The 13,293-nt window shown below is 43.0% G+C and overlaps 1 protein-coding gene across 6 annotated transcripts in view; it reads right to left on the bottom strand.

The window, feature by feature from the left end:
• Positions 1–2,945: 2,945 nt before the first annotated feature.
• The window catches only part of ppp4r4 (protein phosphatase 4, regulatory subunit 4), a 248,522-nt gene continuing 238,174 nt past the window's right edge, over positions 2,946–13,293 (bottom strand). For 5 of the 6 annotated variants that reach the window (XM_072492647.1, XM_072492668.1, XM_072492677.1 and 2 more), the window contains 3 exons: positions 10,957–11,024; positions 8,039–8,146; positions 2,946–5,842 (listed from right to left, as the gene is read on the bottom strand). In XM_072492647.1, the coding sequence (XP_072348748.1) occupies positions 5,784–5,842; positions 8,039–8,146; positions 10,957–11,024 (235 nt within the window). In that variant the 3' untranslated portion in view covers positions 2,946–5,783. Of the gene's footprint in view, positions 5,843–8,007; positions 8,147–10,956; positions 11,025–13,293 lie in introns of all 6 variants that reach the window. The other variant, XM_072492658.1, reaches the window with a different exon arrangement.

Here is a 13,293-nt window from a genome sequence, read left to right as displayed (position 1 = left end):
TTTCATCTGTAGTACTCACAGTCAATCTATCGGTCTTTACGCAGGATAACATTTCCCACAACAAAAGGGATAAATCGAAGACCAGAGTGGGGACCCCTAAGTTGAGGACACTCGCCCAGAACAAGGAATAGGCAGCAGAGCTGACTGGAGAGGACAGGGATCATTCCTGCATGGAAGAAAAGATTGGCCTCCCCAAAAATCCAGTAAGGGTCCATCCGGTATACACCAGCAATATGTGGACAATGACTGTGACTGACCTATTATGTTAGACTCTGCCTAGTCAATCACTAATGATCTCTTTCCTCTATTCCAGTCACCAACAAGAAAAGAATATTCTCCAGACGGCTCAACACCAGCCCCCAGGTCATCTCAGATAAGGAAACCGATCTCCCACCTGCACCTTCTACCAGGTCAGATAAACACACTTCAGTGAGACCTAGTTCACGGGCAGGCTTGCATCCACAGGCTCAGTTAGAGATCAGGGCACCCTTTCAAAATAGCGGCCCGTTCTCGGAGTTGGGTTTCCTAATGCTGAAAGAAATTCTGGGCGTGATCTACCGCCCACGTTGCGCTCTTGCTCAAGCACAAGAATGCCAGGAGAGGCTTCCTGGCAGTCTTCAAGCCTTCTGTGATTATACCCAAGTCCCGTGAAGTGTTGGAATTGGAATCCCACCCAAAAGGGGAGTGACCAAATGGTGCCCAAGTAGGTTTTAAGCAGACTTAAGCGCGCTTACCCGGGATCTACCGGCTTCCTGGGATCTACCGCCTCTGCAGCCAGACGCTGCTCAGTACTGTGGGCCAGACGGAATGGTACCCGGGGTCTCCCAGACCATCGGAGGATCCTGGGTGGTCAGGGACAGTGCAGGGTGGCTCTGGCCCTCCCCCTGAAATGTGGGCCCATTGCCACTGCCCAGCTGGTACTACCAAGCTGGGAAGGGTGCCAAGCTGGCAACGGTGCCCAGGTGGCACTGCCAAGGATCAGGGCATGAGGGGGGCCATGCCCATTAAAGGAGAGTGGATGGTGGAATTAAAGTGTGGGGAGTGTATGGCAGCTGTAGGGGCCTCTGGGAGGTTGGGGGTTGGCAGCTGCGGCTCCTAGAGCAGGGGTGTTTTGTAAGGGGGTGGGAGGGAAGAGGAGGAATCCCCAGGGAGCCTATAGCAGGGTGTTCTCACTTGGGGGGGGGGGGGGTAAGAGAGGGGGAAAGAGAATAGTGCCCATGGGTGGGGAAGAGGCGGGGTGACATTGCTCATGGGGACCCACAAGCTCACTTAAGAGATCGGGGCACCCTTTCAAAAAGGCAGCCCGATCTCAAAGTTCAGCTCCCCAGCGCTGAAAAAAATTTGGTGTGGGCTAAACCGGAGAGAAACTCCCCAGGGCCCAAAAAAGTGACTATGTGTTGTTTGATAGCAGTGGGGAACTCACCGGCAGAGCCAGCAGGAAACTCCCTGCAAAATCCACCACAAATGAACTTAGAATTTTTCCGTTAAATTCCACCCATTAAATGAGCAGAAGCAGAGAGATTAAATGAAGATGCTTTAACAAAAGTTTTAACAATTGTTCCATTAACATTTAATTATTAAACCAACAGTAACTTCTAGGCTTACCTATTTACCAAAGTGTGGGGTTTGAACACATCTGAACAGAAATATTTACTGATGGGGAAATGCAGAGGCATCTGAGTGCTTAGTTCCCAAGAACAATTGGACAGGATAATAAATAAGCAGGTGGTTAATACAAGCTGTAAGGCACTCTCCATTCATATATCAAATACGGTTACATTATGATAAATGTATAAATTGCCCACAAAAGATGTTAGAGCAAGATCAGGATATCCAGACATTCTGTTTGATGTAATTAAATTGCAACATTTATATCTCAGTCCCTTTATATGCTGCAGCTGAATTGAATTTGTCAAAGTGCCATCTGGCATGTATACGAGAACAGAAAATGACTTGCTGTGATCAACTGTGGCCACCTCAGAGATTCATTGGTAACAGCTGTAGATAAATTATTGCAACTTCCAGGCTAAAGGAGATGGCGTAATTGCAATTACAAAATGAGAAAACAGTCTCTTGTCAAGCTGTTTATATAATGCAGATCTTAGCTACAACTTATTGGTTTACTGTCAGTAACCACCTCTGTAACAAAGTTCAGATATTGAGTTTTTGTCTTTCCTCTCCCAATTTGAAAATGTCTGTTGTGGGTAGGGCGGAGGCAGCAGTTAGGTCAGTTAGATAGATGGCTAGCATGTGGTTCACATAACGCCAGCCATGCAGGCTCCATTTTCATTCCAGCCGAGGTCCATTTGGGACCTGTCTGCTCATCCTGACCCGCCCAGAGAGTGGAAGGCAATGGCAAACCACCACAGACAAAAATACCAAGAGAAACGGCTTACAATGAAACATCAGCAGGCAACGCAGCAAGACCTGCCTTTGGGCAAAGCACATCTGATGATGATGTGAAACTGGACACAATCTAGGGGCTGATTTAGCACAGGGTTAAATCGCTGGCTTTGAAAGCAGACCAAGGCAGGCCAGCAGCACGGTTAAATTCCCATACCAGCCTCTCCAAACAGGCGCTGGAATATGGCGACTCGGGGCTTTTCACGGTAACTTCATTTGAAGTCTACTTGTGACAATAAGCGATTTTCATTTCATTTCATAACGTGTTGCTCCACTCGACGTCAAGCTGCAAACTAATGAAACTGAACATTAAGATAAGATTCAGCTCTCGGCCTCGCATTTACACGCTTCTGATTCTAGTTTGCCCTCTTTCACGTTTAATGCGCTCAATGGTCTTTCCTTTAAATCTATTCTATTCTTAAATATTCGGGCCACAACTGAAAACGTTTTCTTCATAATAAAGGGAACCTATTAATGTGTTAAATGTGCCAGTGAGGTGTCTGTTATGGTTTTGTGGGAGATACAAACACCAACAGCATTGCTGAATTTCTATTTAGAGTTTATAACTTATTTTAGGAATATGTAACATACAACTGTAACAGAACTTGAGTTGACATTACCTGTTTAAAGTTTTTACACAAAGCCAGGTTTTTAAGACTGCATAGCTCAATCTGATTAAGGCCATATTTACACCAGTATGCACATCTAATCCATAACACTGTTTATAAATATTCCTGTAGCAAGACAGTACAGTAGGTATGTGACAAAGAAATGTATGCAAAATTAGCATTGAAAAAAAATCATGGGACATGCTAAACAAAAATAAACATTAAAATAATTAATTTCATTTTATCTTATTAAAAAACAGTACATTTGCATATCTTTTACATGCTTACAATGTAATTCTTGTGCAATTATACATGGTTATTTACAATATATGGCAAGACGAGAGGATAACACCTGCTCTTACAAGAAAGTATCTCTTACAGAAGGTCTTGTGGGTGGAAAAACGTGGAATGGGATTTTAAATCAAATGGAGGAATTACAATACTTAGATCTGAAAATAATTGCAAAAATAAGTACCTGAAAAGTTTTACAATGAGAAGCTCAACTCAACACTGAAAAATTTATAATAAATCTCTGGTTACCAGAAATTATTTCAAATTGCTGTCAGGTTGCAATATGAGAAGACAGAACCAAATAGGTAAAATGTACATACAGTCATCACTAAATATACTGATAACATAGGGCAACAAATGAGAATACTGATATACTGCATGTCATTATATAATGTTTGCAGTTTCTATACAGTATGCAAAGCTTCATTTAAAAAAATTATCTTTCAGAGCAATATAAATAGAAACACTTCAGATTTTCCTTTTTTAAAAGTAATTTGTTACATTCAGAGCCAGTACATCTCGTACTACTGTTAAAATAAACATCAAATGACTGCTACAGGTCTCTTGAAACTTTCTGAAATCAATGCAGGGCATAGATAGAGGATACTCAATGCCATTGAATTATTATACACAATCTTCAGTACGGGCGCCATGCTGATATTTTCATCACGTCAACACTGAAAGAGCAAAATGACACAACTACTGCCAACCAATACCAGCAAGAGGGTGTGAATCACTCCAAGAGGCGCTTTTACATCATATTCACTTGGCACCCATGGTGGCATGTTGGCCAAAATACAATCCACACTTGGCAACACACATAGGGGAGACATGTCTGTTATGTCAGCTCATGCCAAAATGCACTCAAAATGGCAAACTTGCTGCAAGAGGGTGAGAACATCCACCGCTGCGATGCATATTTCACCAGAAATATAGAAGTTACAAAATAAATTGATGCATTGAAATTTTCATCCAGAATAATTTTAAATTAGTAATTTTAGTGTGCAGAATCCCATTTCTGAAGGAATGCTCCTTTAATATTTGACACAGCTCTTGTACAAAAAGGAGTTTTCTCTAGTACTATTCAGCAGATCTCAACTCGTGGATTTTTTTTGAAACTTATACCATAGTAGTCTTAAACTTCTGGTTTATTAGATTGTTAAAAAAAATGGCTTAGTGAAGGATTTCAGTCTGCCAGCAATCACTTGAAAACTAAACGCTCCACATTTGCAAGCTGGAATATGATTGTGCCTGGAGTTCAGGAAACTGGCCCTCTGAATCTCCCGATTTACTTTGAGGATCACAATATAGCTAATTTATTAAATCATGTGGTCTTGAATGCAAGAACAATTTGACAAGGGTCGGCATCTAAAACAGATTATTGCAGAGTCTAAGATCAAGTACTGCCTTTGGCTATGGATGAAAGTTACTCTATTGCTAATTGCAGTGCAAATGTCTGTCTCAAAACACCACGTACGACAGATACTGAAGTTGACAATGTCAACATTTTACTTGGGATCGCTGCTTCATAGTTTAGAATAAAACATATCCTGTAAAACAAATACAAAAAGGTCCCTTTAACCAGAATCCAGAAGTACGATTTTGCTCAAATATGGGGTTAGGTTAGATTAGTGAAATGAATAGATGAACATGGATGAGATCAAACTGTACTGTTCCACTTCTTCAGTAACCTTGGGTTTGCTGCAAACACAATTGAAAACTTGTTTCTTAGTTCAATGGCTTGTGCTAAATTTCTATTATTTTAACTTGGATCTGTATTTCATCACAAGTTACAATTTGGCACCATTCTTGAAATTTGAACATGTAGTTTGTCACTGGTCAGAGGGAGAAATTAAAAGCTTTACTTGTGCTTCAAATTAAGCAAAAGTTAAAGTTTCAGGAACCCGGAAATGTAATAATTTACAACACAACTTTACAAAGGTTTTGGGGTCACCCTGTCAGTCAATATAGATGAACGAGTGATGTTCAAAATCTATAAACAACCTAGTTTGTTTCCAGTAGTCACCCACAGCAAAAATGCATCCCCAAACATGCATGGGAATGTGGTTACATCCTTGCGCCAAACTCTCAGTCCACTTTCTTGCAAGCGAGAAGATAGTCAACTTAAGGGTGCTAAGACAAATTTACATTTTCAAACTTCTTTGTGCATACCCATTGGGGTCCTTGGAGGTATTTGCGGTAATAGCTGCTGAAAGCTCTGAAATGCTTTCTTTAATTTCAATCACTGTATAGCAAACAAGGATATATGCAGTAATATTCAAATAACAGCTGACATGAAAAATAAAATATGTGAATAAGTTACTTCAGTGAAACCACAGAGTCCTGGCTTCAAATTGGAGTGCTTCCTCTTCAAGACTAGGTAGTCAGGCAAATATGTCTATTTCCTCACAGCTTGCAAAATCACGAGACACTTACTGAAGCTTAGTTTTAAGGAAGTCACTGATACGCTTCATGAAATGTCTATCCATGGAGTGCAACGTTTCTTTCCATATTGTTAAGGATTTGACTTTCTGCTTTTCCTTCATTAAAAAAATAAAGATAATTTGTTTAAACAAATTGTTATCAATATTATTCCATACAATTTAAGAACATAAGAACTAGGAGCAGGAGTAGGCCAACAGGCCCTTTGAGCCTGTTCCGCCATTCAATGAGATCATGGCTGATCTTTTGTGGACTCAGCTCCACTTTCCCGCCCAATCACCATAACCCTTTATTCCTTTATTCTTCAAAAAGCTATCTATCTTTATCTTGAAAACATTAATGAAGCCTTAACTGCTTCACTGGGCAGGGAACTCCTAAACTCAGTCCTAAATCTACTCCCCCTTATTTTGAGGCTATGCCTCCAATTCTGCTTTCACCCGCCAGTGGAAACAACCTCCCCGCATCTATCCTATCTATTCCCTTCATAATTTTATATGTTTCTATAAGATTCCCCGCATCCTTCTAAAGTCCAAAGAGTACAGTCCCAGTCTACTCAACCTCTCCTCGTAATCCAACCCCCTCAACTCTGGGATTAACCTAGTGAATCTTGTCTGCACACCCTCCAGCGCCAGTACGTCCATTCTCAGGTAGGAGACCAAAACGGAATACAATACTCCAGGTGTGGCCTCACCAACACCTTATACAGTTGCAGCATAACCTCCCTAGTCTTAAACTCCATCCCTCTAGCAATGAATAACAAAACTCCACTCGCCTTCTTAATCACCTGTAAACCAACTTTTTGCGACTCATGCACTAGGACACCCAGGTCCCTCTGCACAGCAGCAGGTTTTAATATTTTATCATTTAAATAATAATCCCTTTTGCTGTTATTCCTTCCAAAATGGATAACCTCCCATTTGTCAACATTGTATTCCATCTGCCAGACCCGAGTCCATTCACTTAATCCCTCTGCAGCCTTCCAGTATCCTCTGCACTTTTTGCTTTAAAAGTTCTGATATAATAAATGGAACGTAGAAACATTGCCAGTTTCTTTTTAAAAAGGAACCCACATTGTTTACATTAGATTACCCTCACAAGTCTATGTAAAAATCAAGATTCTCCTTGTGTCATGAACCAGTGCCCTGATAAGTACACTGCATAATGTGACATTAAACCATACAAATTCTGATGTAGGCTTTCTTTCACCACAGCCAACCCCATGCCCCCGCATCCTGCCAAGCGATTTTTCAACAGAACTGTAGAGCGTCAAGGCAGAAAGTGGCTAGGGGATGCACCCAGCTCTTAATATTTCTCACAGGTCTGTTTTGTTTGGCTAAGCTGTTCAGCATGGGAGAGGCAAACACATGTACAGCCACCAGTGGGTTCCTTGCCATTTGCACTCTCGGCAATAATCGAGGGGAACCCCCAAGATAAAAAAGGGACACTGAGCACAGGCCTCGTTCGTTTGATGACAATTTGGTTTTATGAAATAAATTCTTCATTTAAGGTTAGTCCACGCAACAGGGCATCTCAGCGGCAGGTGGACATTTTGGCAATTTGGAGATGTGTGCCAAACACATGAGATGTGTTGGGCAATTGGATTAGGAAGCCTAGGTTAATCAGTCCCGATTTGATGCCTGGGCATCAAATTGGAGCTTTCTATTTTGCTATGAACAGGGTGGGGGGGGGGGGGGGGAAGAGAGAGACGAAGTTTCGTTTTCAGGTGCCTATTTAATTACCTCTATTAGAAAGTGAAAATAAAGTTTAGCTGGACTTAAATGCTCAGTGGATAATTGGCACACCAGGGGTGGAATCTCACGCTGGTGGTCACTAGAAGACCGCAAGCGAACATGCCAGGGATTGCACAAGGAGTGAGTCCCCTGCCCACTGCTGAGGTGAATAACAGTGGTAGTGGGATGAGGTTCTGAAATGGGCATTTGTTACCCACTTAAGGGCCTCAACTGACAGCAGGATAGGAAGGCATTCTATGGACTTAATGGAGTGAAGGCAGGCCTCCTGACCTGCTACACTTCTGCCTGTTCAAATGTTCTCCCCCACCACCAACCCCACTACAGGCAAGGGCACAAGATTCTGCCCCAGGTCATTACACAAGAAGAATTACCATTTGGGGGAAGAAAGCACAGGACACCTGAAGTTTGTGGAGCCTTAAAAATCAAGCTGTGGTGGCTTTAGGAATGAAAGCATTTTTTTTAAAGGAATCTTTACCTAGCAGTGAGGGATAAACCTGCATGCACAGACTTACAAGTTAAACTTCTTTGGAAGAGTATCTTTACCCCAGTTTGTTTTTTGTTCATTGGAGTTAGCTGAATAAAAACGAGAAGGACAAGATGGCAGATTGGAGGGCCCACCAGAACTTGAAGAATGACTCTGAAGCGTCCCATCTAAAGTGAAGTAGAAGACATTACCACATATATTTACTTAACTGTGCTCTGTTCTTTTTCTTTTTAAAATGGAGAAATGCCTTGTTAACAATTTAATGAAACAACCATGATGAATATCAAGAATACAAGAATACAATTTTAAAATAAATTCACAAAACTGTTTGTTTTTTATATAATGAGTCTGCTAATATTTTTCAGAGCATTTGTATAAATGGTGTTAGCCATCTATGTGATACAACATAAATACAACTCAAATACAACTCTTTGGCCCGACAAAAAACGGTTAGCAGTGGATGAATTCACTTATCCCAGAAGCACACTCTCTCAATCGGTCTGCATCAATGAAGAGACATATCAAAGAATTACCAAAGCAAGAGCAGCCTTTGACACATTTTAAGCATGAAATGAAATGAAAATCGCTTATTGTCACAAGTAGGCTTCAAATGCAGTTATTGTGAAAAGCCCCGAGTCGCCACATTCCGGCGCCTGTTCGGGGAGGCTGTTACGGGAATTGAACCGTACTGCTGGCCTGCCTTGGTCTGCTTTAAAAGCCAGCTCTTTAGCCCTGTACTAAACCAGCCCCGAAGTATCAGTCTGGGGATGAAGAAGAGCAACTCTATCTACCAAATTGAAAGATTGCAGAGCAATAGTTCTGTTCCATGCATGAGAAACTGTGTAGCAGCATCATGTCAAGAAGCTTAATCACTTCCAAGAGCTGCCTTCAGAAGCTCCCGAAGATCAGACGGCAGGACAAAATTTCAGAGAGTGAGGTGCTTCCCCCAGCTGACACATCAAATATCCGTGCCAAATCGAGAGGGCGCGATTCTCCCCCAAACTTTCTAAGTTAATATGTGGGGGACGTTTCAGGGAGTTTACCACCAGCTCTGTTGGCGAGTTCACCACCGCTATTGACACATAGTCACTTTTGTGGGCCCTGGGGAGTTTCTCACCGGTTTAGCCCATGCTTAGAATTTTTTTTAGCACTGGGGGGCTGAACTCCGAGATCGGACCGCCATTTTGAAAGGGTGCCCCGACCTCTAACTGAGCTTGTGGCTCCCCCACAACCCCCACCCATGGGCAATGTCACCACCCCCACACACATGGACACTAGCCCACACCCCCAAGGGAGGACATCCCGCTATGGAGTCCCTAGTGGTCCCCCCTCTTCAAGCCGCCCCCAAGCTCCCTTACAGCAGCCCTCCTTTCTAGGACCCCTACCCATCACCACTCCAACCTCCCAGAGGCCCCTACTTAACTGCCCTGCACTCTCCCACCCTTCAAACGCCCCTTCCACCCTAATTTCATGGGCATGGTCCCCCTCGCCCCCGACCCTTGGCAGTGCGACCCTGGCATTCAGGCACCCTTGCACTGCCACCCTGGCACCCAGGCAATCCACCTGCCAACTTTAAGGTGCCATCCAGGCACCTTGGCAGTGCCAGGGTGGCAGTGCCAAGGTGCCCACATTCCAGGGGGTGGGACAGGGGGCCACGCTGCACTGGAGAATTGAAGGAGGCCAGTGGATCTTGGGCAGGAAGGTCATCAGTAGGTTTACGATCTACTTCCGCAAACGGCATTTGGTCACGCCCATTTGGGGCGGAGTTCCGACTCCGACGCCTTGTGAGGCACTAAGGCTGTCGGGTAGCTCGCTGGAGGACTGTCCTGGGATTGTGCTCTCGCTTGAGCGCAACGCTGCAAGAGAATCATGCCCAGAGTGTCACAACTGACTTGGGCTGGTCATGTTGTTAGAATGCCTGACAATCGCTTACCAAAGCAAACCTTCTATAGTGAGCTTGTGTCTGGGGTGCACTCCCAAGGAAAGTGCTGCAAGGACACTCTGAAGGCTTTGCTTAAGAATTTTGATATCAACTTTTCGTCCTGGGAGATGTTCACCCAAGATCACTGCACCTAACACAACCAAATAAGAAACGGTGCAGTCTCCTTTGAAAGCAAGTGCATAATCAAAGACAGAGAGTAAACAGAGAGGAACGCCTAAGTCAGTCAGCAACTTGTCCAAAACACAATCGCCTGCAGAATCCGGTCCAATTTACAGATCAGTCTTGGCAGTCACTTACACAGCCACTGGAGCCTGACCAAAGGTGAGCATCATAGATTAACATAGAATTTACAGTGCAGAATACAGTACAGCATCCTCACCCCAAAGGAGGAACAATACCATTAAAACAAATTAACTGGCCATTTATCTCATTTACTGTTTGTTTGACCCTGTTTAAATGCAAATTAACTTTTTTTTTTGCCTATAAACAACTGTAAAATATGTTACATTCATGCAAGTTATTTGTTCGTACATTACACAAGCAGGTCTATTATTGTTATGTTTGATGTTCCCAGTATACAGGGATATCCTTTAAATCAATAGTAACATTTGCACAATCACTAAATCCCATGTATTAATCTGTTCCATTTACATGAATTTTTTAATGCAGAATATCGTGTCACAATGACATAGGAAGCAGCCATTCAGGCCATTGAGTCCATGTCAGGAATACATCCTTCAACACGGTTTTTAAAAATTTATACTTGAATTGCTGGGATGCTGCAATGACCAAGTATGAATGATGACCATGAAACCATTGTCAATTGTCTTAAAAACTCAATTGGTTCACAAATGTCCTTTAGGGAAGGAAATCTGCCATCCTAACCTGGTTTGGCCTACATGTGACTCCAGACCCACAGCAATATGGTTGACTCTCAACTGGCCCCTCAAGGGCCATTAGGGATGGGCAATAAATGATGGCACAGCCTGCGACACCCACGACCCATGAACGCATAAAAAAGAATGGTCTACTTACCAAATGACAGCAGAGCATTTTTTGTAGCTGTAGAAATTTGAGAATTTGATGCTGCTGAAGTAAGTTTCCTAGAAGATAAACATTACATTATGTGGTTAAGAATGTGTAATGTTTTAAATTGAATTGGAATTAAAATAATTTGATGAATCATATAAAAATGGGGCCTGAATTTATTGAAATTGGTGAATCTCAGTGCCCATAATTCATCTTGGCCATTTCCATGAGCTTTAACATGGTAAGTTACTGCAAAATTATAGTGAAATCATAGAATGTACAGTACAGAAGGAGGCCATTCAGCCTATTGGGTTTGCACCAGAGCATCCTATTTAAGCCCACAGCTCCACCTTATACCCGTAACCCAGTAACCCCACCTAACCTTTTTTTTGGACAATAAAGGCAATCCACCTAAGCTGTACATCTTTGGACTGTGGGAGGAAACCAAGCACCCAGAGAAACACCACGCAGACACCTTAAGACCATAAGGCATAGGAACAGAATTAGGCCACTCAGTCCATCGAGTCTGCTCCGCTATTCAATCATGGCTGATAGTTTTCTCATCCCCATTCTCCTGCCTTCTCCCCATAACCCCTGATCCCCTTATTAATCAAGAACCTATCTATCTCTGTCTTAAAGACACTCAGTGATTTGGCCTCCACAGCCTTCTGCAGCAACCCTCTGGCTGAAGAAATTCCTTCATATCTCTGTTTTAAAGGATCGTCCCTTTAGTCTGAGATTGTGTCCTTTGGTTCTAGTTTTTCTTACAAGTGGAAACATCCTCTCCACTTCCACTCTATCCAGGCCTCGTAATATCCAGTAAGTTTCAATAAGATCCCCCCTCATCCTTCTAAACTCCAACAAGTACAGACCCAGAGTCCTCAACCGTTCCTCATACGACAAGCTGTTCATTCAAGCGATCATTTTTGTGAACCTCCTCTGGACCCTCCCCAAGGCCAGCAGATCCTTCCTTAGTTACAGGGCCCAAAACTGCTCCCAATACTCCAAAATGGGTCTGACCAGAGCCTTATACAGCCTCAGAAGTACATCCCTGCGCTTGTATTATAGCCCTCTTGGCATGAATGCTAACATTGCATTTGCCTTCTTAACTGCCGACTGAACCTGCACGTTAACCATAAGAGAATCGTGAACAAGGACTCCCAAGTCCCTTTGTGCTTCTGATTTCCTAAGCATTTCCCCATTTAGAAAAAAGTCTATGCCTAAATTCCTCCGTCCAAAGTGCATAACCTCACATTTTTCCACATTGTATTTCATTTACCACTTCTTGCCCACTCTCCTACCCTGTCCAAATCCTTCTGCAGCCCCTTTGCTTCCTCAATACTACCTGTCCCTCTACAGATCTTTGTATTGGATTGGATTTGTTTATTGTCACGTATACCGAGGTACAGTGAAAAGTATTTTTCTGCGAGCAGCTCAACAGATCATTAAATACATGGGAAGAAAAGGGAAGAAAAGAAAATACATAATAGGGCAACATAACATATACAATGTAACTACATAAGCACTGGCATCGGATGAAGCATACAGGGTGTAGTGTTAATGAGGTCAGTCCATAAGAGGGTCATTTAGGAGTCTGGTGACAGTGGGGAAGAAGCTGTTTTTGAGTCTGTTCGTGCGTGTTCTCAGACTTCTGTATCTCCTGCCCGATGGAAGAAGTTGGGAGAGTGAGTAAGCCAGGTGGAAGGGATCTTTGATTATGCTGCCCGCTTGCTCCAGGCAGCGGGAGGTGTAGTTGGAGTCAATAGATGGGAGGCAGGTTCGTGTGATGGACTGGGCGGTGTTCACGACTCTCTGAAGTTTCTTGCGGTCCTGGGCCGAGCAGTTGCCATACCAGGATGAGATGCAGCCCGATAGGATGCTATCTATGGTGCATCTGTAAAAGTTGGTAAGGGTTAATGTGACCCAAGCCGGGAATCGAACCTAGGATCCTGGAGCTGTGAATCAACAGTGCTAACCACTGTGCTACCGTACCGCCCATACAGCGTGGTGTCCTCTGTAAAGAATCACGGAAATATGTGAAGAAGGCAAGCAACTGTGCATCTGCTTAACCAACGTGATTGAAGAACATTTAATGAACAGCAGAAAATCTGGACCAGTAAGTGTCAGTTAAAACAGATAATTCAATGTCAAATCAGGTATTGAAAGTGAAATTGAGGGAGAGAAATATTGGATTGAGAGAAAAATAGAGGCAAGCTTTAACTGTATTTTCCAGCAACAATTAAAACCTGAAGGAGTGGAACTCTACATCTGGAAAAGTTATGTCAGTGTCGGAAAGGTTTTTGATGGTAATGAAGATTTATCATGCCATTAGACCAAAATTGA

The sequence above is a fragment of the Scyliorhinus torazame genome, chromosome 2 (genome assembly GCF_047496885.1).
Source record: "Scyliorhinus torazame isolate Kashiwa2021f chromosome 2, sScyTor2.1, whole genome shotgun sequence".
Classification (NCBI taxonomy): domain Eukaryota; kingdom Metazoa; phylum Chordata; class Chondrichthyes; order Carcharhiniformes; family Scyliorhinidae; genus Scyliorhinus; species Scyliorhinus torazame.
Note: the sequence above shows the minus strand (reverse complement) of the source record. Positions and strands in the feature narration are given on the sequence as shown.